At 46.0% G+C, this 25,926-nt stretch overlaps 1 protein-coding gene across 2 annotated transcripts in view; it reads right to left on the reverse strand.

Moving 5' to 3' along the window:
• LOC135907340 (synaptotagmin-1-like) overlaps window positions 1–25,926 on the reverse strand; it is a 176,571-nt gene that overhangs the window by 64,390 nt on the left and 86,255 nt on the right. For both annotated transcript variants that reach the window (XM_065439023.1, XM_065439022.2), the window contains exon 2: window positions 6,854–7,375. In XM_065439023.1, the coding sequence (XP_065295095.1) occupies window positions 6,854–7,370 (517 nt within the window). In that variant the 5' untranslated portion in view covers window positions 7,371–7,375. The remainder of the gene's footprint in view (window positions 1–6,853; window positions 7,376–25,926) is intronic.

Raw genomic sequence — 25,926 nt, forward strand, 5'->3', positions numbered from 1 at the left:
CAGAGATAATGAGCGCTGTCGCCTGACGTCTGTGAGCGTGGTTCCCAAGACGAGGGGACAAGAGCGCCAGAGTGGTGGGAAGGCGGGAAGAGAAGAAAAGAAAAGAAAACGAGAGAAATAAATGGGGGGAGGACACGAAGTTAAAAGAAAACTAAAAAAACGGGGGGGGGGCATGGGAGGGCGTTGGGGAAGCGAGATGTTAGGGAGCATTCAGGAATGTCGCTGGTGGCACGTTTTTGTGGCTTTAGAAGAGGCGGTCAGGCGGTCAGTGCTCGAGTAACACAAAAGACCCCCCCCCCCTCCCTCCACAAAAAACATGAGTTTAAAGAGTGACTTTAGTAGCTTAGCAGCAATGCGTCGAGTAATATTGAAGTAGTTAAGATGGCGACAAGGAGTCTGGGGTGCAATGCATGGCGTGTCTGGAAGGCAGCGGCATGGTATTTCAAGGGACGTTAGCCCCAGTAACTCAACGTAGGTGTCGTCACGGCGGTATACAGAAATGGCGAGACCCTGTGCGGCTGAGGCGTCGAAAAACACTTACAGAGGTACTTAGGTCTCGTTGGGTGCATTGAATGAGCATGCAGTACGAGTCTTCGGCGCGATACTGTTCACTTGGTCATGTGCTCGATTTGAGCAAAGTGAATCTTGAGGTTCGGCCAAGTTGATAATGGGGGTGGGTCAGGTCAATATTGAATGTGGGCAACACAATTTGCGAATTGGAGCAAGCCAATTTTTGGGGGTGGGCCAAGTCGAATTCGGGAGTGGGCTAGGTCGGTTTTGAAGGTGGGTCAACTCAATTTGTGAATTAGGCCAAGTCAATTTCTTTTGTATGGGCCACGGCGTCGGTCCTACGCCGTGGCTGTTGACCGTGGGATTTCGCAGCTCATGCCGCAGCAGGTACATCGCCGGGAACGTAACGTCACCACTCGGTCACGTGGGTTTTGGTACCACCGTATGTTAATGCTAGACGGACGCCGGACTTTCCGCTTCATGGGGTGTATATAACTAGGGTTGGGGATTGGGCGAGTAAGTATTACATTCTAAAACTGGTACAGCGCACCATACAAAGGCAGAAACAAGCCGAGCCGGCCAGATGAATTGGAAGTCAGCGCTCTGTTCCTCTATTTGGCCGGCTCGGCTTGTTTCTTCCTTTGTATGTTGCGCTGCGCCAGTTTTAGTATATATAACGCTTTCGCAGTAATAAGCGAACGTCAAGAAGACGACGCAGATCAGGAAAAGATCAGCACAAGAAAACACAAAATGAACGACAGAATAGTCTAGCCCTAGTGCGTCTTATTACATGAATATATGCAGCAATATGCATACCTCCCAACCTGTGAACTTGAAAATTCGTAAAAATCACTGCGTACACGAGAGAGGGAAGGGAGGGGGGGGGGGAGGTGTGTAGCACGCATTTTCTAAATATTTGACGTCAGCACACACACGCTGCTTGTAACTACATTCGCTCTTTATTCACGATGGCTCAGCTCTTGGGCGCAGCACTCCAGAAGCAGAAAACTTGGAACAGCCGAAACTTACAAGGAACACAGAACATCGCGATGGCCGTTTCACTGACTTTGCTGTTCGCGGTTGGCGCCTACTTGACGAACTCGTCTTAATAAACTTCTAAGCAAGCACCCCTGTGTCATAAGGCTTGTCGAAGCTATCTGGCACAAGAGGACGGCGCTGGTACCATGGCAATTTAGCGTTCGTACGCATCTTCTCTTTTTTTTGCAATCTTCCGCGGCCTGATTTTTCAGTTGCGAAGCTTTTTTCTCAAATACCGAATTCACCCTAAAGTTTCAGAAATACCCTAAAGTTTGACGCAACGGTCGCAAAATTGGAGAACAAGCCCGAATTCGCAAACTTAACGAAACATTCGCGAGAGTTGGCCAGTATGAATATGCGAAAATGATTGGGTTGCTTTTCCCGGTTTGTTTCTTTTCATGCTCAGCGCACTTACCATGACGTTTCTGAGAGCCCATCACGGAGGCTGAAAAACGGCGAACAACACAGGTGGGAGGAAAGCGGAGACTATAGACGCATCAAGCGGGGCGCTATGTCGCAACCAGGTCACGTCACTGGATCGGAACGAAGCATGTATATATCACTCTTGTGCGAGTGCGGCCTGACTGTTGTTGCTGTGCGAGAATGAAACTATGTGTCCAGTCCAGGGGAGAGGCCCGATGCAACACGTACCCGATTCCTCCAACTCGCGCACATACATAAACACAGGCCATAGAGCGAGGAATGACGGCTTCAGCAGTCAGGAGCAGGGCAGAGAATGGAGCAACGGTTCAAAAGAAAACTGAAATAAAAAATTGATTTCATCGACAATGTATTTGAGTTCGGTTTGAAACGTTCATATACGTGCTGTGTGACCGAAATTGTTGTGTGCTACATTCGCCTGCAATGGAAGCACCTGTTTTGGGGCCTGTCTTTCGGCGTCTGTCTTGTTCTATGCGATTCGTTCCGATGGTGTTTTGAACTGTCTGCACTTCACGTAGTGTTGGAGGAACTTGTATTGGACCAACGCCTTTTTTATGGCCCTGAATAAGGGTGCAGTACGTTTAAGGCGACAAAGTTAATAAGCGTGAAGAGATGCCAATCAGACAAGTTGCTTAGTTGTTCAGCTTGCCTTAGCTGATGCATATAACTAGGATGCGCAAGAAAAAAAGAAAAAGAAAGGAAAAGTAGCCAGACAGAAGAATAAAAAAATGACGGGGCTTGGGGCGAGCGCATAATGAAAATCAAGAGAATTGTGCAGACAGATATTCCCCTAAATGCTCTTATACTATCACATATTGGCATCCTTTCAACACTTAGCAACTTGCTGCTTTTGGAGAAGCCGGCGTCACCGTACGGCTTCTGATATTTCCAGGTACTTAGAAACAGATCACTGAATCAGCGCATTCGACTGCCTGTTATCTTCCCAGGGAGCGGCCTAGTCCACGGGTGACCGTACGCTACGAAATTAATATATCAAGTTACCTCATGCCCTTTACAAGGGCACAGCTTGGGAATGTTTTTAGAGTAAAACCCGCCAGGAGATTAGGCCAGCTGCCTCTACGGAATACTGTCTTTTTTTCTTGCCGAAGAAACGAACCCAGTCTTTCGTTTTTCTATCTATCTATCTATCTATCTATCTATCTATCTATCTATCTATCTATCTATCTATCTATCTATCTATCTATCTATCTATCTATCTATCTATCTATCTATCTATCTATCTAACCATCTAACCATCTAACCATCTAACCATCTATCTATCTATCTATCTATCTATCTATCTATCTATCTATCTATCTATCTATCTATCTATCTATCTATCTATCTATCTATCTATCTATCTATCTATCTATCTATCTATCTATCTATCTATCTATCTATCTATCTATCCATCTATCTATCTATCTATCTATCTATCTATCTATCTATCTATCTATCTATCTATCTATCTATCTATCTATCTGGAAAGATAGAGGCTGCGTCTAACTTAGATTCCTAAGACATTCTGCTTGTGATTTCGGCAGGAAAATCTGAGCTAATCGCTAACTGGAGTTAACTTTTTATTTGGAATTTCGGAAGCGGCAGACCGAGAGCTGTAGTAATGGACCAGAAACGGTTTCTAAGCCTCTCTGGAACGAGATTAGCTGGCATTTTTAACGCGCGCAGTCTCTCCAGCTCATCGAGAGGAAAAAGAACTAACTGATTAAGCCTTTCAAATTCAATTTCCAGCCAACGTGGTGAATTCTCGCAGAAAAGAAAGGAGAAGCTCAAATTGTCATATATATACTTAGCTATATGCCTTGAACCTACAAGGGCAAAAATAAAAAGTTCCTAGATGAGTATTTCCTGTTTCTTTTATCTTCCTTTTTTTTTTGAGCCAAAGAGATGGTTCCTTTTCAGGAGGACCTTTGAAGATGAAAACCAGCCGGGACGTGAAAACAACTCAGAGCCTTTCTTAAACATCCGCAATCTCTGAGCAATCCGAGAACAAAACTTTCGCTTCCGAAAAGCCGCGAGCCGCGGTAAGGAAATGAAAACGAGAAGAGAAGGTTTTCCGAGTGCTGAAAACCAATTTACACCGCCTCTAATCCGCGCTTCTTCACACACAGCCGGCAGGCGGATTAACTTGGAGCGCGCGATGTGAGCGTAGTCTTTTTTCCTAGCTACGAGTCTTTCACATCTATGAGTTCATTTCTACAGTGCTGCGCAAAGTAGCACAGACCACCGCCATATTATCTCCTTTTAATCGAATTCCTTAATGCTGTCTCTCGAAAAAAAAAAAAGAGATACACTCGAGATTACTGCTGAGGGAACGTACAGCTCATTTTCGCATGCAGCGTCCCAGTCTAATATCGCAGGCAAATTTCACGCGCCGAGGGACGTGTTTCGTGTTCTCGCTACATAGCTGTGCTCGCAAGTGCTGTCTTACGCACTTACTTGCGCACTTACTTGCGCACTTGCACTTACGCACTTGCACTTACACACTTGCACTTAAGCAAGTGCGCAAGTGCAAGTGCCGCTGCGCCCGAGAATAGTCTCAAAGAGCCCGTTGGCGTTGTCCCGCCAGAAACATAATTAAAGCAAAAAAAAAGCACGTCAGAGGGCGATGCGTCCTCTTCAGCTGCATGTTGCACTATTGGGCTACGAAGGTGGTACGCAGAGGAACAGTTAAACGAAAAACGGGAGACGTACGTTAATCTCCTTCTATCTTTCATTTTGTGGCCTCGTTCGTCGTGTTAGTGCTCATGTGTGTATTATCCATATTGGCGCATGAACCATACACCATGCAGTCACGTGATACCCACTATAGCCCCTGCAGTAATAGTACTCTTAAACGTATCGTTTACGTGCGCCGCGTAGCGCTGAAACTCGAAATATGCGGCGGCGTGTTTGGAATGTGCATTTGTCGAAACTGGTGCTAGGGGAACAAACGCTCTAGGAGCAGGTCGTGCTTTCCGTAATGGCTCACTTCAATTCTGTAAGTACAACATGCTCCGTCAAATCATTACCTAAATAGTCAATAAGTGTAGTTTCTTGACGGGCCTGGCAGTTATCCAGCAAGATTTCTTGTCCGGCATTGCTTAAAATTATAATTTTATTGCAAAAAAGCATAATTTTTTCTCCAACCATCTGTTTCCAGGTGATGCGTAAAGCATGGCGGACATGACGTGTTTCCGCTCCGCAATTACATCCGGCGCATGCCGCTTGGTAAAGCACTACCTTCGAGATCTCTTTCTCTTACTAAGAGGGAACCGTAGATGGGGCGTGGATTTGGACGCCACTTGTAGAGTTGTCGCAAAACCAAGGCGTATTATTGTTTTTTTTAGAAATTACACAGTACGTAACACGCACTATGGAATGAGTCCACCTAACAAAACAAAATAAATTACAAATGGAAGCTCAGCATCATTGTTCTAAATGATGATGCGTTATCACTACAGAAACAAATGAAGTAATTACATTGCAATAAGAAGTATTTATTTTTCTTCTAACAGAAAGCAATACCGCGACAGTGAGAGGAAGACAGACGACATTTTTCTGTGTCAGGTGTCACGTATAGCTCATGGCTTTTTTTATTTCTGTGTCTGCTTTTAGTTGGAGATGCGGACACGCTGGCAGATGCGCAGTACTAGCGTGCCCTGTTATTTGCCTTTAAATAGAATTGATACAAAGAGCAACCTCTTTTATGCAGTTTTACGGCAGTCGAAGGTTAGCGAGGGTACATCAAGAACCTTGACTGGATACGTTATCAGGCTAATTTTGACGAAAGAAGGACAAAAATGCGAAATTATTCATCATCTAAGCGATTAGTAGAGAGTGAAAAGAATGTCAGCGGATCACATGCAAATGAAGGAATCAATGCTAAACAGTGCTTTCGCTTGTGACATTGAAAATCTAACACGCAAATGTTATTCCATATCATGTTTTTCGACATGCATTATACCAAAGAAACCTTAAACTATTTACTGAATTCAGTGCCCATGTGTCATAAAAGGGAAAATATAGTCACCCAGCCGACTAAGGAAACCGAGGACACATAAGCACTTATGAGTTGGGAATGCCACGGGATTAATGTCCATTTGAAAGCCGCTGAGCGGTCCTTCTAGTTATAAACTCCTCGCAGGCATGCGAGCGTCTTGAGAGCGTTGGCACGTTTTGATTTGGTCTCACCGAGGCGCCGTTAAAGCGCAGGCCAGAGCTTGCGCGGACAAGGAACGCATGGGTAAGACAGGCTTGTGAGAGAGAAAGTGAGGGTGACGCGGCATGGCGGCGATGCCTTGTCCCTTTCCTCAACGCCGGCGCGCTACACACCGCTTTTTCATGGGCGCCGCCATATTGCTTCGCAGTGGCGCCATCTATGGGCAGTCGGCATGCTGCCTTGGGCGAGCGCTCCGTTTTGCGTGGCAACAGGTGATTCCTTTCGCTCGCTCTGCTGCGTCAAGGCGGGCTCGCGACGTGCCATCGCAGCCAATGGGAATTTAGGTGTCGTTTCGCCGCTACAGACGACAGACGCCGGCTTTCTCGCTCAATGGGGCATTTGGCACTCTCGCATCAATAATCGCCCATTGGATGGCTTGCACAGGCTCTCAAGCGGACTATGAGGACACCGAGAGCGACAACACAGAGGGCGGCCCCGATAGCCGGAGGAGAGAGCGACGGATATTGTACACTGTGGGCTCCCTCCTGCATGCAGTGGAACCATATTTGGCCCGCGCGCTGGCGGCAGCGATCGTTTCCTTCCCGTGTTCAAGCTGTGTTGTAGTGACTCTACAGAACGTTCAAATTGTTCCACGAATCCGCGATTTCTTTAGGGCCGTGCACGACGGACATCTACTGCACTCACTGTGCGTAAGGTCTGAGGCCTTGTGCAGCATCTCCTCCAAGACCTCTTCTTCGGGGGCAGCAGCCACCACGGACGTCGCATTGTTCTGCGCGACCGCTCCAACAGCCGCCGCCGAGCCGGCGGCACCAGCAGCAGCGGCACCGGCGCCGGCAGGGGCCGCCACTACACCAGCGGCGGGTGCGGCGGGCGCGGCGGGCGCGGCAGGTGCCGCCGGCGCCGTGCCGCCCGACGGTGCGGCAACCACGCCCGCACCGGGCGGTGGCGCGGCTGGCGAGGCGACGGGAGCCGCGGGAGCTGCGGGAGCTGCGGGCGCCGGGGCTTCGGGCGCCGCCGGTGGCGGTTGAGGCGCGGCCGGTGGCGGTTGAGGTGCGGCCGGTGGCGGCGCGGCGGGCGCCGATTCGGGGGCGGCAGGCGGAACGGTGGCACCTGTTCTGGGCTCCAGGGCGGGCGCGACTGCTTTGCGTAGCCGCATCAGCAGTCCGTCGATAGAGGCCGCCGCGTGGTCCCGGGGTGCCATGTCGTCTGTGAGCAAGAAAAATAGTAGGAATAGGGGAAGGGGGGAGCGAATGATATGTATAATTCGTGTAAGGATTTGATATAGAAAGCGATGGTAAAGCAACGGAAACCGCATGGCAGACAGAGCGGGCGCTGCAGGAATCAAGGAGAGGGGAGACAAAGAGGAGGAAAGACAAGGAGGTTAGCCAGTGTAAGTACCGGCTGGCTACCCTGTGCTGGGGAAAGGGTAAAGAGAATAAAAGGAGAAAGAAGAAGAGCAAAAAAAGGAAATCGGTAAATTCACAGTAACGCGATACTACGCGCACAGCACTCAAAGACGGTCGCACAGTTCGCATGTCCTTAAAAACTTCAGCAAAGCCCTTGAGGCCTTGAATGCCGAAGCCCGTCTGGACCAGTGTCCTAGAGCATTTTCCTCTGTAAAGGGGCGATTGTCCGGTTTTCGAACGCGGTCACAAGCATTTTTCTTGGCACTTGGTAAAGGGGAATCAAGATTTCTTTTTAAAGAACCGTCAGCCATCCGGAACCGGTCCCAATATTCTGGTGGGGAATGAAAAGGTGGTGCTTCATAGTGTTATAATTGAACACACTATTCACGGCAAAAGTGGGAATTACAACTTTAAGATTGGCAGAGAAATTGGCGAAAAGAAAAGTGCATTACGTGAACCTTGGCAGTGAAACAGGTACAAGGGCTATATAATTACCATGTGACTGTAAAAGACAGTACTTAAGTCGTGCTCTTATTAAGTGTACCAAGTGTACAGTTTTAAATTGCATTCTTTATATTTTATTGGCGCTTGCACCTAAATAAATGCGTAGTACGACGTAAATAAAGTCACGGCTACAGTCGATAGTGCTGATGCGGAACAAATGGAACGGCAGATGCGCAGCATCCCTCAATGCATGGCGCCGCAAATCACGCTTTTCGCACGTTAGTTCGTATGGATGTAGGTTCTGGTCGCGCTCAAAGTCTTCGCTCCAGCTCGATCATGTTACCGAGACAAAATGTTTTCATACGGAAGTGCAGTCTGCGCAACACGTGCAAGATATAGCTCACTGTAGGAAAAACATCGTTTCGATTTCGTAAACTTGGCTTGGCTAAAACTAACTTTGCTTGATTTGTATATAAGCAAAGCTGTTAAACAGGAAGCCTCGAAACTACGCAGTTATTATTGAAGAAGTCATTCAACAGTTCAGGAAGCGCGGCACGCATGACCATAGGCTTGATAAACAAAATGTGATCCTTTTTTTTACGGCTAGGGCCGCACTTGTCTTCAGCTTCCCACTAATACCGTCTTACAATCGTTGTCGAGCTCATTTGTCACTGTTTCCAGCCTAGGAATGCATAAATTAAATTGCAACTACATATCTAAGATCCCGATAACAAATGCTCTACGACGTTCACCGCGTTACCACTGCATATGTATTGGATACTGAACAGTAAGCTTTCCTCTGCTCTAAAAAAATATCAGCTGTCCGTCCCTTTTAGGGACCAAATGTGCGACGGTGATTGTTCTTACCAACCCGCAGTTACGGGAAATGTGACAACGACATGATGACCTCAAATATACATCACTATATATGAAATATGGTAAAATACTAGCCTTAAAATTATACACACCATATGTGTGTGTGCACACACGTACGGCTGTTAAATCTATTTGTTGAGCTGGATGAAATGAAGAGAGTTAAGGAGATGAGATGAAGAAAGATGAAGATGGGGAGAGGTCTTCGTCCTTGCAGTGGAGAATAAATATGTTTATGGTAATGATAATAGCAATGACGATGTCAATATTCAAATGCTTTCGTACCAGAGCGAGCAATTAAGGCTTTCTGGAAAGTATTAGGAAAAGCCACAGCAATGTATTAGACAACTAATGAAGTAAGGTACGTAGTTTTATCAGTCACATAAATTGAACTAAGCATTTGCTTAGAAATGAACTTAAAAAGCATGGTGTTGCTCGCTGAGGCACAATGATCAGACACGAACACATCTCACTAGATGACCGCGAACTGTCGCAGCGATGACGTGATGAATAGCGCTGGATGCAGGGAGCGAATACTTTGCGCTGCCTCTCCCATCAACGTTTCTCCGAAACTTCAGATTACGCGACCTCCAACACTAGGTCCACAGGAACACGGCGCACGTAATGCCACCAGCCATTCCGGCTCGCCGAGTGCGGTTGCACCAGCCACAGATTTTCTCTGAGACAAGGTGCGTGGGCAGTGTATGTGTGGCCAGACTATACGGACCCTAGCCGGCTTAGGGGCCGGCTAGGGCTAGGGAAGCGGGCTCGCTTTCCCCTTCTTGTGCACACTTGATCATGCGTTCAACCACATTAGGCGCGTTGGAAGACGGCTTGCATAAGCCACCGTCCTTCTCGGTTCAACTTCATGCCCACAGCATGCGCCGCGACGGGAAGGATTTTATCACACTTAGAACTTTAGTACGAAACATCATGGCGACGGCGAAAATTTGCCGGGAGTGTCCATGTACTTGCTATCGCAATAACAAAATATTTAGGAAAACATTTATTGCAAGCAAAGATGGAGTCAATTAAAGAAGCACTTTGAGTTGATTATGGTGCCCAATAAAAGACTCAGGGATTTTTTTTCTGCACATTGTTCCTTTAAATAGCCCTAGTATGTGGGGTACTATTTGCGTATGATGGCAAAAATAAAGGTGCGAGAGACAGTCTTGGCACTCTTAACGCGTACCCACCCACGTACACAAAAGGAAAACGAATGCATTTTCTGTGACACCTGCTTGAATTCTTAACGCGTGGCGAAAGCCCAGAAAGATGTGCAAGGAGCTCCTTAATGAGAAACAGCCATACCATTTATTTTCGCGTTCCTTCGAATACGTAAACGAGGGTGCATATAGCTGAGGCCCAGTCAGCACCTCGTTAACTTAGATCGCTTTAATTAAGCTCGCGCCCCGCTGATGTCAGATAACTTGCAGTCACAAGAAAACACAAGAAAGGCGCCAACATCTCCTAAATATCATATATTAAGCAACGAAAAAAATAAAGGAAGTCAAGAACATAAAAAAGGTAGGTTAATCAATGGAGATGTCTGGCGGTTGTCAGGTCAATGACGCTAGCAGTGTTCGCCTGTCACCTCTGCTAAGCAGACAACATTCCCCAAATTGAGTAGGCCTGGTTCGCAACTCTTTGTTCGACCTTAATCGAGGCGCTCTAAAGATGAATACCAATTTTACACGGGGCGCTATACTGGATGTTCTCAAATTCCGCGATATTGTCGACTGCGCCATCTTGTAAACACTGATAGGTCCAAACGCCTGCTTCGGCGCCCTGGATTGGCGCAGAACGATACCTTTACAACATTTGACAATGTGGCCGAACATGACAATATCCCAAATAGTACTGCCAGATTGATGCATTATGCTTATGGAGCTGCCAAAAAGTCTGCCTTATACTGGTTACGAAGGTCTCGTAACCTAAAGCAGAGACAAAAGCAATGAAACCGCTGACGACATCAATCTTGGAAGCGTCCGCGTCGCCTTCAAGTGATATCAAAGATTATCCCAGCTTCCGCTCGGCACTGTTCTAATGTCTGCCGACGAAGAAATTATCAGCTTGCATTCAAAAGTCGGCAAAATCTACGTTAAACCTTTCAGGAAACCTTCTGTTTTAAACCTTTTCGGATGTAGAAATGCAAAAATACCGCGAAGTTTGTGACGCCAGCCTGACGCCATCGGTGCAGGTGCGAAATTTTTAAAGAGAGGTTTGTTTTTCGTTTTCACCTCCAGAAACCGAAACCAAAGAAAGGAAAGGGGAAAAAAAAGCTCGATGAAAAGTGGGTTGAGAACGGGGTGCATTAAAAAAAAATTGGGGATATCCACCGCACATGTTGGGATCTATGTGAAGCGAAGCTTTCCTCGAACGGTGGATTGAATGCTACACAACTAACTGCGATGCCTACAAACTGTGCTCATCCCCTGCAACGTGCCACCTCGTGCAGTGCTTATATGTATGCATCCTTGATGTCACCAATATTTATGCTTATGCCCTACACCGTCCACGAGCTATGCCGAAATGCAAGCACAATATTATCCGTCGGATGCACATTGTCAGATGTCGACGCAGTCATGTCACGAAAACTAAGAGGGCGTGTGACACGCGTGGAAATTAGAATGTTGATGGCAGGCGCATGCAGAGACAAGTACGGCACATATGTAAATACATTTCACATATCTATTATGGAGCAATGGCCAAAAACGGTCCCATACCCAGTGGCACGCACCCTAAATAGCGGCAAGATAGGGGTAATAAAAAAAAACAGCTATATCATCATCACCACTACTATTATCATCATCATCAACATCAGCCTATTTTGGGTCCACTGCAGCGCGAACCCCCCTCCCAGCGATCTACAATTACTCCTGATTGCTAGCCGATATATCATTAGTTGTTCGTTTGGTAGGTCTATGTGCTACAGAGATGCCCATCAGTCAATACTGTATGTCAGGTACTAGGTCGTAATTTATTGTTTTTTTTATTCGCTCGGGTTCTCACGCTGCATCGAAATGAAATGAAATGTAAGCATGTAGGCCCGTTTCACGCTGATACTAGAAAAGCCACTTATAAAATGCGTCGTCCTTGAGAAATCGCTCATAGTCTTCAGGCTGGTCGCGTCTCAACTTCAAATTGAATACTCAGAACAGACGTGTTCTCGCAGGCGCTACTTTGCGAGGTAATTCTGTGCTATGTAAGCCGGTTTGTTGCATTTCATTTGGTGACACAGTACATAAGCAAGTGAAACACGGGACAGTAGGCAAAATAAATAAATAAATAAATAAATAAATAAATAAATAAATAAATAAATAAATAAATAAATAAATAAATAAATAAGGCTTTCATTTAATACATCATACGCAACCCGAGAAAGGAAATCATTTGGTCATCATTTTGCTGTGTGCGAAAAAAAAACTAATTAACTTGAACGTCATGCGATATCCCTGTCTTGATTTCTTTCGCCACGCATGGCTTTACAAAAGGCTGAAAATGCCTCATGGGGTCTTTGCCCCGTATACAGAAACACGAAAAAATTTTACCCTCAGTACTTTCAACTTTACTGCAGCATTTCTTTTAACACACACAACAAAACCGTACGCCGGACCGGCACAATACGCTCCAAAACTGCGGCTTGACGAGTTACTTGCCCCATTATTTGGCAGAAACAAGAGACAGGGATAAAAAGGCGCACTTGAGAAAAAAAGCTGTCGCACATGAATCTGACACATAACAAATGAAGCAAAATACTTGAGTACCGATTGCTTGGTGAAACTCAAGCACGCAGGCTGGAAACACATGAGAACGCTTCAAGCACCAACGGACGAAGCAGTAGCAAAATAGAGAAAGCTGTATACTGCATAGTTTGAAGCACGATAGTGGGAAATAATAAAGATACGACAAAAAATGAGTTCTGCGGTAAACTAGGTAATGTAGATACTTCAGAGACAAAGTTGGATGGCAGTGTGAGTTCGCGGAAACGTCGTTGCCCGTTTCGACATCACCTGAGTTGCTTCCCTTCTTTCGTCTTTGTATTTATATCCATGGCATGATCTCACGATGATGAACATCGCTTAGGCTCTGCTACAAGACAAGCAACGACTACGCCGATAGCCCAGTGAGAAAGTCGGGGCAAGAGAGAGAGAATAAATATTTATTTCATTAAGCGAGTAGAAAATTTCCTCGATGAGTGGGGCCCACAGTCCATGGTTCTACTGCCATGCGCTACTTCGCGAGCCCGCTGGATCAGCCGTTGCTGTTCCTGCCGGCTTGTGCTGAGCAGCGCAGACTCCCAAGAGGAACGTATATTGCTGCAGAAGGAAATGTCTTTTCACGGCTGTTCCCAAGGGCGCGTGTTAATGAAGCTAACACCAACGATAGCACCAATCTTGAAAGTGAACACGGTGACCATGAGGGCCAAAGTAAGAACAAGGGAGGAAAGATAGTGCGGTTTCTCATGCACTGACATAGTGACAAGCTTCAGATAAAGGGCGCTGTTACAGAGGTGGGCAGTGTCAACAAAAAATTACCGATATACACCGCAGTATAACTTTCTACGGCTCGTTTCGAAGGCAACACCGCATTCACTAGAGGCGCGTTTGCACCGCTTGGAAGCAACGAACTCGTGGCTGAGTGGTAGCGTCTCCGTCTCACACTCCGGAGACCTGGGTTCGATTCCCACCGGGCCAATCTTGGAAGTTGCTTTTTATTTATGAAGCGCCTGCCGTGATTTATCGCTCACGGTCAACGCCGCCGACGCCGACACCGACGCCGACGACACCGGCTTTTCTGCGACACGAGCTCCTTAACGCTGTCACGTTAAAAGCTTATTTAGCCGAACACAGTCAATCGCGTTCAAAAAACGGGAAACTGTTGGAGATTTGCCTACGGGCGTTAGGAGCAGGAGCCGGCACGTGACGGCGGTTATTCTAAATGGGCAAATGTGGCGAATAAAGTAGCGAAAAAAAAAACCTTACTTGAAACAGGACTTGGCGACAGTATACGACGGAGCCGAAAGAAAGAAAAGAAGCATCGCGTCGGCAGTGTGTGTCACTTCATCTGCAACACTGACGTCAGCATTTTTCGCTGAGCCGCCGAATACCAATCCGTTATAATCTGTCTCGCAAAAGAATGCTGCTCCTTGAAGTTCATCAGGCGGTGTGTGGGCGAACAGTTATATGTATAATATATAATATATGTATTATAATATATGTATTATAATATAATTATAATATATGTATGTTGTAGGCATAGCATGCCAGTTGCGGTGGCCCAGTTGCTTTCGCCTGCTGTTGCTGAGTATGACTTTGGGGATTTCATTCCCAGCGACGGCATTAGTATGCCGGATGAAACGGAATGTAAAGACGCTCGTATACGGCTACGCCGTAAAATAATTTACACCCTTTAAATTGAGAAAGGGTGTAAATGTGTCTATAGCTCACACCCTTAGGGTGTCGGTTATATATATATATGACACCCTAAGGGTGTGAGTTGTAGACACATTCACACCCTTTTTCCCTTTTGAGAGTGTAATCTATTTTACAGTGCATGACGCTGGGCTGCGAAGCACGAGGTCGCGAGGTCGAATCCCGGCCACGGCCGCAGCATTCCGATGGGGACGAAATGCGAAAACAGCCGTGCACGTAGATTTAGTTGCACGTTAAAGAACCTCCGGTGGTCTGAATTTCCGAGGGCCCCCACTACGGCGAGCCTCATAATCAGAAAGTGGTTTTGGCACGTAAAACCGCATAAGTTAATAAAGATGCTTGCATACCGACGGCAACCGTCAGACGGGGGCGTGTTGAATACTGCCAAGTGATAATATTCTGGATCCCTAGAGTCTACCACGGTATCTCTTCCAATCAATCAATCAATCAATCAATCAATCAATCAATCAATCAATCAATCAATCAATCAATCAATCAATCGACTATATTAATATTTGTTAAGGAAGTCACTCAGTCAGTCAAACAGTCAATCAATCAATGAAGAACCATCTTCTTGTCATGCTGTTCTTCCTTTCCATTTCCCGACGTACACCCCTTTCTCTCCACGGAGTAGCCGCGGTCAGAGAGAAAGCTACTGCTGCCGACCTCTGCAGTTTTCCATCATCGGATATTTCTCTCTGCCAATGCCTCTTCCTTGCGCTGTGTTTATGAGACACTAGAGACCAACAAGTCGTGACTACGCCTGCAGGTCCCGGCAATTCATGTACGGCGACGATGAACTTGGGACTATCTAACGTAAAACAGAACTAAGCCTCGTCTCTGGTCCACTACACTTACATAAGGAATCGTTTCCATGCTGCCCCGAGAACAATTGAAAGCAGGCAAGCTGGTGCTGTCTTATGGCGCAGAATAATGTTGGTAATGGTTCATGGTACAGAGCCACTTTGGTACTGGTTCATAGGTGGACGTTGGTTGCGGTTCATAGCGTATGGCCACGGCGTTGCGCTGCTGAGATCTAGGTAATCGGTTCGATCCCATCCTACCACGGCGGCCGCATTTCGGTGGGGGCGAAATGCAAAAACGCTCGTGTACTTAGGTTTAGGTGCAAGTCACCGTACCTCACGTGGTCAAAATTAATTCGCAGTCGCCCACTACTGTGTGCCTCATAATCAAACCAGGTCGTGGTTCTGACACCGTGAAACCACATATTTCTTTCTTTTCTTCATTATACTGTACGCTTAAGGCTAGCAAGGGCATATATTGATATTTGTTGATGCTGTAGGATGCTGTTGCTGTTGGTTCACGGTGCATTACACGGTGTCGGTACTGGTCCACGGTGTAGGAGTTGGTACTAGTTCGTGGCATGCTCCGAAGACTCGGGTGGGTGGGAAGCAAAGTTCCTGCGCGAAGGCAACGGAAATAGGGAATCTGCTCACGAGGAACTAACGAAAAAAAAAGAAAACAAAAAAACTACCGCAACACTCTTCAATGCGCAACCGCGCGGGCGTTCCTTCCTTCTCCAGTGCTGCCACAACGAGTGTGCCTAGCGTGTCGGCTTGGAGTTTGAGCGAAGCTCAGGGTGCCACGAGAGCTCATTAGCGGCCCGTGGAAGACGGATTTCCGTGTTCGAGCGGCGGGTCTCGGCCTGTTATCGTTATAGGGTCAGCTCGGGTGCCTCGTGAGGCATTCTTGCTATGTTTACTTCTCTCGTCCTTCACGGCGAGACGCTTCCAGTGAGCGAGCCTGCCAGCCTTCCTTCCGGCTTCCTGTTGGACTCGAGGAAGGGCGGCAAGCCTCTTTCGATACGGCTACGCGATGGGCTCGCGGAACTCCTAATTGAAAGTGTACTGCGGACGTTCCGAAGACAGCTCAGCCGGTTCCTAGGAGGTGCGTAATATTGAAGTTGATGCGACGGCTTCGCAGAGGCTGAAGGACGTCGTTATAACATTCGCCTTAGGCTGAGATCTGAGTTGAAGCTGAGACTTTATTTTGATACTGATAATTTAATTTTTTTATTAACTGTGTATAAGGAAAGGTTTGTGCTTATATGTGGCGCCGAACACTACTCTTCTCTGGCATTGTAGTTGTCCTCTCAATGGTCACATCCGAAACGTTTAGAAAGAAACAACAGAAAAACAAACGCGGGCACACAAAGTTTGAGCATACGATATATAAATATTCACCCGATATAAGTGTTCGCCTTCCTTTCTTTTTAACCACAAAATATCAGACTGCGGTCTCTTTATAGCAACAGATGCTAAGCGTTCTAAATCCAGTTAAAAGAGACTCCTAGGCTTTATGAACTTTATGCACCGACCACGTGATGTGCGTCATGTGACACACGGTTGCAAATTTGAAAAGTTGCGCATGGGACTTTAAACAAATGTAAGCAAGGTGTTATGCAGCGTAACTAGAGAGAATAAAAATTTTGTGCATCCCATCAGTCCCACCTCATCACCATCGGCCCTGCTCAGCCACGACCTCGCCGATCAACTGTGTGCCGCCCAGCGCGCCGGGGAAGCCACCCATGCACAAAGACTCGAGGCCATCGCCTAGGCTGGGGTGCTTATGGCCCCAACCCGCCCAAATCGCCGGACATTTCGAATAAAGTTTTCGCTCACTTACTCCCATCAGTCATTAAGAAAAATAACAGGCCACGTACAAGTGGTCAGACTTGGGCGAGTTATTAATAGTTCATTTTTATGCTGTTCACAGATACCACTTATACTAAGGAATGAGCCTGTCCCTTATTTGTTTAGTATGCGCGCGCTGCCACCACCATCGAGACGAAACGACGGCCATTCATGACGACGACCAAAGCTAACGTAATTTCGATAGAACAAAATTAAATTTTGCAAGAGCTTCCAAACTATCGCTGCCTTTGTTTTGCAAGCTCCACATTGTACCTGAAGGTTTTCAGCTTATGCAGTTTTTTTTTTAATTTATGTTGTTCCACAATTTTCACACTCATCCCCTCCTTTGAAAAGAAGGCAACAAGACTTGCAGAGCGGAATAGCGAAAGAAAAAGAACCAAGAACAACATAAAGATAAGTAAGCTTTCCAACAAACAAATCGCTGTGCAACTTGTATTTCACAATGCGCAGAACGCTCGTCACAGCTGTTCACAACTAATTTTGTTTGACGTCATGGGTACCAGCGTTGCACACTCTTGCGGTTGTCTGTGGGAATGAAGATTTAAGACAGTCTGCGGAGTATCTCGAAAATGAAAAGCGTGCAAAGCTTCAGCACCACGAATAATAATGAAAAAGAAGGCTGCTTCCTGGACTGACATTGATATCTTTTTTCGAAAACATATAAGCTCGTCTTACGGTTGAACGCCCTTACACCAGAAATTTGAAATCTTTCATTTTTTGGTCACGTTCATGTGAAAGTTTTTCGCCAAGCGGATGAATTTTTGCAATGAAAATGACAAGAAAGGTACACTCGTTTAGGGAACGATGAGTTGCAGCCTTTTCATCTTGAACGGTAGATTGAAAGGACCAAAGACTAAAAGTAAGCTGAAACACCAAAATCAATTAATACGCTCTTCCCTTCGCCTATGAAGAGCAATAAAACAAGAAATGAAAGCGGGACATTAGAAGCCGCAGGAGGAAAAACAGAAACAAAGCGCACCTGCAATCCAGTTTAACGACTTTAGGTTACATCTATTAGTGCCGGGTAAACAGTATTTCTCTTAAAAGCAATAAAAAGAGATTTGAACACAGAAGAGATGTAGCTGGTTAGGTAAAGCTGTAGCTGGAACCTCCAATGGCCATTTCATTTCCCAATCGTCATCTGCTCAGAGAGCCACCAGAGCCCAGCTACACTTCTTAAATGAGGACTGCGATCTGCGAGCGCCTTTGATTGTACTGTGCAGGCTGTTTGCTCAAGCGCCATCACTTGTTCTTCCTTTCCATCTTCCTTTCCTGCACACTTCCCCCTACCCCAATGCAGGGTAGGAAATTGCGTGCAACCTGGCTAACCTTCCTGCCTTTCCTATTTCCTTTCAATCTTTCTCTCACTGTCCGCTACCGTCAACCAGAGGACTTTCCATGAACGCCGTGCACAGATGGTAACATTACACAGTGACGGTATTATGGATACGCTGCATTGGGCACATCGAGCGCATTTTACCCTAGGGTGAAATGAACAGCTGCTTATTGCAGTTGAGTTGCTCAATTTCGTTTTTGTCATTTCGTGTAATTTAACAGTGTGTAAAAAGGATGCTGAAAACCTGCTCAGCTCGAGTTTTTTTTTTTTTTACATTGCTTCGCAGCTGTATCTAGAGGGCCGGCCTTACGAGATCAGAAAAGACGCAACGACAAAATACGGGTGGTGATGTAGTTGGGAAGTCTCTCCACCTGCTCATAGTGACGTAATGAATTTAAGAGGACGTCTTCATGGGCCTGGTCATCTCTTTTTCTCATCGAAGCTGAACAACATTGGATTGTATATAAGCCAAAGAAAGATCTTTACAGGTTTCCTGAAATTTTGCTGATGCGCAACGGTGAAAATGCGAAAAAGAAAATGCACTGAAATGAGTGATACCACAATGACATGCCTGCGTGAAGGTTTGGAGAAAAATTCATTTTAATAAGGTTCTGGAGTTTTACATGCCAAATGATTATCATGCACGCTGAAGTGGGGTATTCGTGATCAATTTTGACAGCCGGGAGTCATTTAACGTGCACGTCGATTTAAGTAAACGAGAGTACAAAATCATGAAATTCATCCATGTTCGTGTTTTCCTAATGATTAAGACATCGGCACAGCATTAACAAGATCGGAGTTCTTGAACGATACTTTAACAGTATAATATGATGTTGCGTTGCGCTTTAGCGTCCTTTTAAAACTCCGCACTGAAAATATCTCAAGGCGACAACAAATTGGATTACAGGAATAGACACTCGTAATACTGCGGCGATGAACATCTAAAGCCCAACTTTCGAGGTCTACGGCAGAAAAATTCGAGGAATTAAAGCTCACCAACCGCTTTACTTCAGCTTGCATAATGGTAGATTGGAGAAATTAACATATCGTGTAATGAAGTAAATGTTTGAGCTGAACAGTGCCAACATGTGCCGTAATGTACATGCCGTAAAGTACATGTGCCATAAAATCCGTTTCACACAGAATCTCAAGGTAAAAGTAGCACGGCCCTTTGAAGTGTTGGCGGCACATTTATGAAATAATATATTCCGTGGTACGACAATCGCACCCACCTTAAGGGAACATTTGACTGTTCATGTATTCTAGTTATTCGCTGAAGTAAAGAATCGGCAGTAATTCAGGCTGCTCTTTTTTTCGTTAATTAGGCGGCTGTGAAAAAAGTGAGGGCGAACATATTTGGGGTACAAAATATCGTTTTAAAGCAAAAATGAAAAGCTACCAAAAGAAGAAAAGGAACGTTTGCCACAACGTGATACGAAGCAGCTGTTCGCTAAATCACACTGGACAGACTTGACAGTTTTCAACCATTGCTGGAGAGTTACTCTCTGTGCCTGACAATTACAGGTGCAATGTACTAAAACCGACACATAAAGACTTCATGTGAGTGACTAACTTATGACAGTCCCCGGCGAACACCATGACCAGCCGGCTAAGACGTACAAAAATGGGGGCATCTAATGTGAGCTTCTTGGAAACAGTTCGCCGCAAACTAGTGTCATGCGAGCGGGCCCGAGTCAGCTGTGAGACAGCCGAACGATATTTGGAGCTAGACCTTTATCATGAGTGTTCCACTAACCAGGATCACCCATCTATAGAGGTTCGGCAATTTAGCATTCAGGCCACTGGATCTTTCGTAGAGCAAGTTCTCTTTGCGTTTTGGGGGTAGAAAATATCGAACATATTTGGGGTACAAAATATCGCTTTCAAGCAAAAATGAAAAGCTACCAAAACAAGAAAAGGAACGTCTGCCACAACGTAATGCGAAGCAGCTGGTCGCTAAATCACACTGGACACAATTGACAGTTTTCGACCATTGCTGGAGAAAAACATTCTGTGCCTGTAAATTACAGATGCAATGTACTAAAACAGACACATAATGATTTCATGTGAGTGACTGACTTATGACAGTGCGCGGCGAACACCATGAACAGCCGGCTAAGACGTACAAAAATGGGAGCATCTAACGTGAGCTTATGTTGGAAACAGTTCGCCGTAAAATAGTGTCATGCGAGCGTGCCCGAGCCAGCTGAGAGACAGCCGAACGATATTTGGAGCTAGACCTTTATCATGAGTGTTCCACTAACCGGAATCACCTATCTATAGAGGTTCGGCAATTTAGCATTCAGGCCACTGGGTCTTTCGTAGGGCAAATTCTCTTTGCATTTTTTTAGAAACCGTAGCACCAATAAAAGCGGGACATGGAACAATTGGACTAAGGGGGACTCAGGTTACGCAACGTTTGGATGTCAAATGCGCGCAAGCCGCAGCTGGCACGAGAGTTACGTCATCCGTCCAATCGTTGCTGTGCGACGAACGAGCTCGCTTTGTGTTTCCCGTTTTTTAAGTTGGCCGTGCCTAAAAGGTAGACAGGTGCGACACTGCGCAAGAGCTTCAACAATGCTGTTTCAGGCCCTGCATGTCATAGGAACTGGACGTTGCCGTTTCTGACGCGTTCAAAAGGGTAAGACAGGGAAACTCTAACCCCGTAAACTGAAGTTGCTGCTGACAGGGGACACACATGTGGAAAAACCTTGCGCAGGTGTGCACGTAGTTCTGAACATTGAAATTAGTTTATCATGCCAATCCGTAAGTTGCGCTGCGTGGGGGGGGAGGGGGGGAGGGCACAGTTAAGCTCTTCGAATGAATTTTCCATTTTCGACAAACTGCTTTGTCACAATTCAAAATTCTTTGGCGGAGACATAAAAAAGTAGCTGTTTCACCCGAAAGGGCGAAGGAATGATTGCGATAGGAAATTAATTGTTAAGTAGCTACGGGCACTAAGGTTGGTAGCTTGATCAGCTGTAAAGCTACTGTGACCAATTGCTTACTAAACTAAATTAATCTAGCAGGGTCTCGGGTGCGCGCAGGCAAGTATGAAGATATCTCTCACTCGATGACCGCGGACACTCACTGTCAGAACGTTGGCGTGACGTAGAGCGGCAGCAGCGGCGAGCGAATTCCCCTTCGTGCTCCCTCTCGCTTCAACGCGAACAAGGCGGGCGAGAGAGCGCACACGAAGCCATCAGCTACCTTGGGTCCCTTAGCCTTCGAACCAACCGCATATTGCCTCCATGCCACGGCCGGAGTAGAAGTGGAGACGCGCGCAACGTTGCTTCCCCCCTCCCCCTCCTCTTAGCATGCGAATAGATCTCCGCTCTCTCCCCCTCTCTCCACTGCGGACACGAAAAGTCGGCGCGACCTCTCCCTGCTTTCATCCCTTGCACAGAGTGTCCATATAATTGCTATCGCAATAAAACGGCATGGTTATCGCAAGATGATACGTAAGTATTTTGCTAGGAACAGATGTCGTTCAGGGACATCGCTCATTTCACCATTTATGATAACACAAATAATATCTGAGCGAGAAACAAGAGTCGCGTGTGCACAAATCTTTTTTAAATTCCACGGGTACTAATTGTCTCAGAACGTAGTCGCATGAAAGATGTATTCTTTGCCGCACGAGATAAATAAAAAAGAAAGTACTTTGCAATGCTGGCTCGAGTATGCGACCCGCAGTGTCGAGAGTCATGCGTCTCTCGACGATATATTACAAATTCTAAAGAGGCACACGGCATCGCAAAAGTTGCCGAAACAAAGCACTGCTCCATTTAAGAGCTCCTTGAGCTTGAGCAGTTCGTTTTGAAAGGGCAAATACTTCGGTAATCACATTCCTTTCAACGTCCTCGCCTCGCTAACAAAGTTAGAGGCCTGATGTATGAGAAGAATTCCAGACTCAGAAAATTTCGTTGCCACTTACGAAGAAAAAAAGAAACAGATATATAGACTTGCGCGGCAGTTTCCAATGTACGAGAATGAATAGAGGGCTGCTGCTGCTGCTCTGCTGTTAGCATTCCTCGCTCTTTTCGCAAAACTGGAAAATTCTCGACGCGCCAGCTCGGCGCCTTATGCCCTGCCGACACGAAAGCTTCTCGCGAGAAAAGATGCCAATTAATTACCTAGCATTAACGGCAGGAATTCAATCGCTGCATAGTACAAATCTGTTCGAGCCAGCTAGGCAGAAAAGGCAAGCGTTCTCCAGATTCTCAAAGCGTTAAACAGCAGCACCTGATGCATACCCAGAAATTCTGGATACTGCTCCTCTGGCCATCTGTAAACCTTCACCACAGTGCACAAACGCAACTCAGTGATACAGCATTTACAGAAAAAAAAAAACGATATTTCATAAGATCGGCCGAATTTCAACAACTCTCAAAGTTATCAACTATCACAGTATGATCGAGAAGCTACTTCTTTTCAGTAACTTATGCATTCACGATTTTTAGGGATAACTACTCTATTATAACACTTCCATATTCATAACGCTACTATAACTCAGCAGGGATGTTACGACTAGGTGAATAACCAAAAAAACATCAATGCTGGTGGTTTACGTGGCCAGAATCACGATCTGATTACGGGGACGCCGTAGTAGGGGACTGCGGATTAATTTTTACCACCGGGGGTTTCTTTGACGTGCACCAAAATCTAAGTACACGCGCGTTTTTTCGCATTCGAACCCCATCGGCATGCAGCCGTTGCGAGAAGGATTCGATCCCGCGACATGAAGCACAACAGCGCAACGCCAATAGCCACGGCTCTACCGTGGTGTGTGTGCGACCAAATACTGCAAACGCGTATGTTATTAGAATAGAGTACCTGTCTACGTTGATAGCTTAAGGTTTTCGAAATTCGGCCGATATTTTGAAATATCCCGTTTTAGAACGCTGCCCATTGAGTTGCGATGACGAATTACGACGGCGGATTGCGGTAAAGTTCAACAGACGGCCAAAGGGGGGAAATGTTTAGAATTCCTGGACCTAAATCTGTGGTGCAGACTCAATACCGACGGCGGAACACAAAACTATAGCTCTCTTTAATGCCAATAAACGTTGCTACACTTCGAAACGACGCATGAGTGTTCCAGAGAAGGATTAGAGGCTGCTCTTGCACTGGAGAGAATGCTTGATGCAACTTTTTCTGAGAACTAAGCGTTCTTTTCTTGAGTCTTGCCTGGGACAGAGATATTTATTTAATGAAAGCGAAAAGGCGCTACTCATGCAGAAATTGCAGTAGTGGCTTAGGGATCTGTCTGTCCATCAGGGAAAGCTTACATGTTTCTGCATGATCGTGCGTGGCTTGGCGGCTCAGCAGTTTCAATTGTAGGAATCGGGTGCAGTTTCTTATCTTTCAGCATATTCTAAAAGGCAGAGAACTGATTGCTTTTTCAGTTGATATTAAGGAACAAACGAAGAACATCTGGCAGGCTATAAAACTGAACTTGTTCTACAGCCGATCGGATCGGGCTAGTTCGCACGAATCCATTATGGTATGCAGGGCAATGACTTACACGGACGCTAAACAAAGAACCAATCACAACAAGCACTAACATGAACTCAAATTTAATGCAGAAAGGGCACACCTATAAGCCACAAAGACGGAATAGAGGGGGGCAAGACAAAAGAAAGTCATCGCCTGCAATGCCAAGCCACCACTCATCCTACACTACATTCTTTGTGAGCGAAATTGACTGCGCGCTCACGCAGACTAAATCATCACGCTGCATTTGGTCTGCCTCCAATATGGACCGACAAGACAGTTCCGTGTTAAGCGACGCTATACATGAGTTATTGAAGTAGGGCGAACACCCTCACTTAAGACGGTGAACTGCTAAGCACCCGTCTGCGCACTTCTTCACCTTGTCGTGCTCTTTCAGACGCTCATTAACGCACAGATCTGTCAGCTCAACGTAGACTCGCCCATACGATAGCGAAATTCTATACACTACACCCTGTGTATCACTAGCTACATACTTACGTTTCGCGTTCGCAGCCAACAGAAAAGGACGACTTTCATCGTTGTTTTTGGATCGTTATCGCTTCCAACATGTACGCGCGAACCTTTGCGTATGCACGTATGCAGTCTTACAAAGCCAATGTTCCCTTTTTGTGTCCAATAAAATACCGATTTATGTTTGTCGGGACAATAGGGCTGTAGCAGCATTAATGGGCTTTGCAGCATGTTTTTTTCCCTTTTTTTCGAACTATTCTGATACCATAGCATTTGTATAGTGATGCCAGAATAGTACACGCCTTGTTGCCAATGCAAGAGCATACATACGCAAAAAACAACAAGGCTGATAATCTTCTATCTTGCTGTGAAGCGGACAACACGCTTTATTCTTTATCCCTCCCCCTCCCTCCGGTGCAGCGCAGGACAGCGGAAACTAGCATCTGCTTAACCTCCCTGCCATTGCTACTTCCCTGAATTTATTTAACCAGCACCCGAACTTGACCTGTTAATGCAATTCCTTGAAATCTACCATATAAGTTATTCAAATGACGCATTTCACGTCACTCTCTATACGCCTTCTTGCGCCATTGATGTTCAGAAAGAGATAATCTGCAAAATAATCAAGTGCTCTGTTTCAGTTCGTAGTAAATGTTTCCGCAGAAATACACTACAGTTTCACTGGGGCTGTTTCCCTCCAGACGCCTGGACAAAAATACGCTACTTACTTCATTGTTCCTGGATAACATGAACTGTGCGGCAGCAAAATCAGATGCAGATTAAAAAAAAGCCTGTGCACTTGTAGGATGCACGAAAAGACCCACTTTACTGACACAGTTCGATTTTTTTGCCCCCATTTCGGGGGGGAAAGAGCAAAAGTTGGACGACAAGGGATCTATTTGCATCCTTGTCTGATCGATGCCAAAGGACGACCGACGTGCGAGCACTGTTCGAAGGGCTACACAGTCGGCGAACTACATATTCTGGTTAACTTTGCGGCGCGACTACAACGCAGGCTTCGCACCTATTGACTGTTCTTTTGTGCATCAGATGAAAAAATCTCACTTTGCAGGAAAGTACGCAGAATTTGCACTAGTGTCATCGTGGCAGCCATCTTGGTGCACTGGCACGTCTAGAAACTGCGTAAAAAACACAAACGCAAGACAGGCGCCTAATCGATAACAGGAATAAAGGTAATGCGGTCGCCCCAGAAAAGTAAACAGATGTGCACGAGATAATACGGTGCATTGACTTCATCGTGGCCGCCATGTTCAGGCGCTAGCCTGCTGCGAAGCTTGGTCCGTGACGTCACGTCAAGACTATGTATATCGGCAACTGTAGAAACTATAGCGGAAGAAAAGTGTTTCATCAAACGGCAGCAGCAGTGACAATATAAAATGAGATTTTAAGCGTATGGCTTTGCTCGTGTTCATATGGAGTTTCGTATTCGGAAGATACGCTGTTCCAACCTCTTATTTATCCCTTTTCAGATACTGCCGTCCTTCTGCTAGGCATACAGCATGAGTGGACAGAAAATATTAATGCAACGCAGCCCGGGACACAAGAAGGCAGATATAAATTTCAACTTGCAACGTGGTCCGGAAATTTCTTTCTTGCAAAT

This window comes from Dermacentor albipictus, chromosome 10, assembly GCF_038994185.2.
Source record: "Dermacentor albipictus isolate Rhodes 1998 colony chromosome 10, USDA_Dalb.pri_finalv2, whole genome shotgun sequence".
NCBI lineage: Eukaryota > Metazoa > Arthropoda > Arachnida > Ixodida > Ixodidae > Dermacentor > Dermacentor albipictus.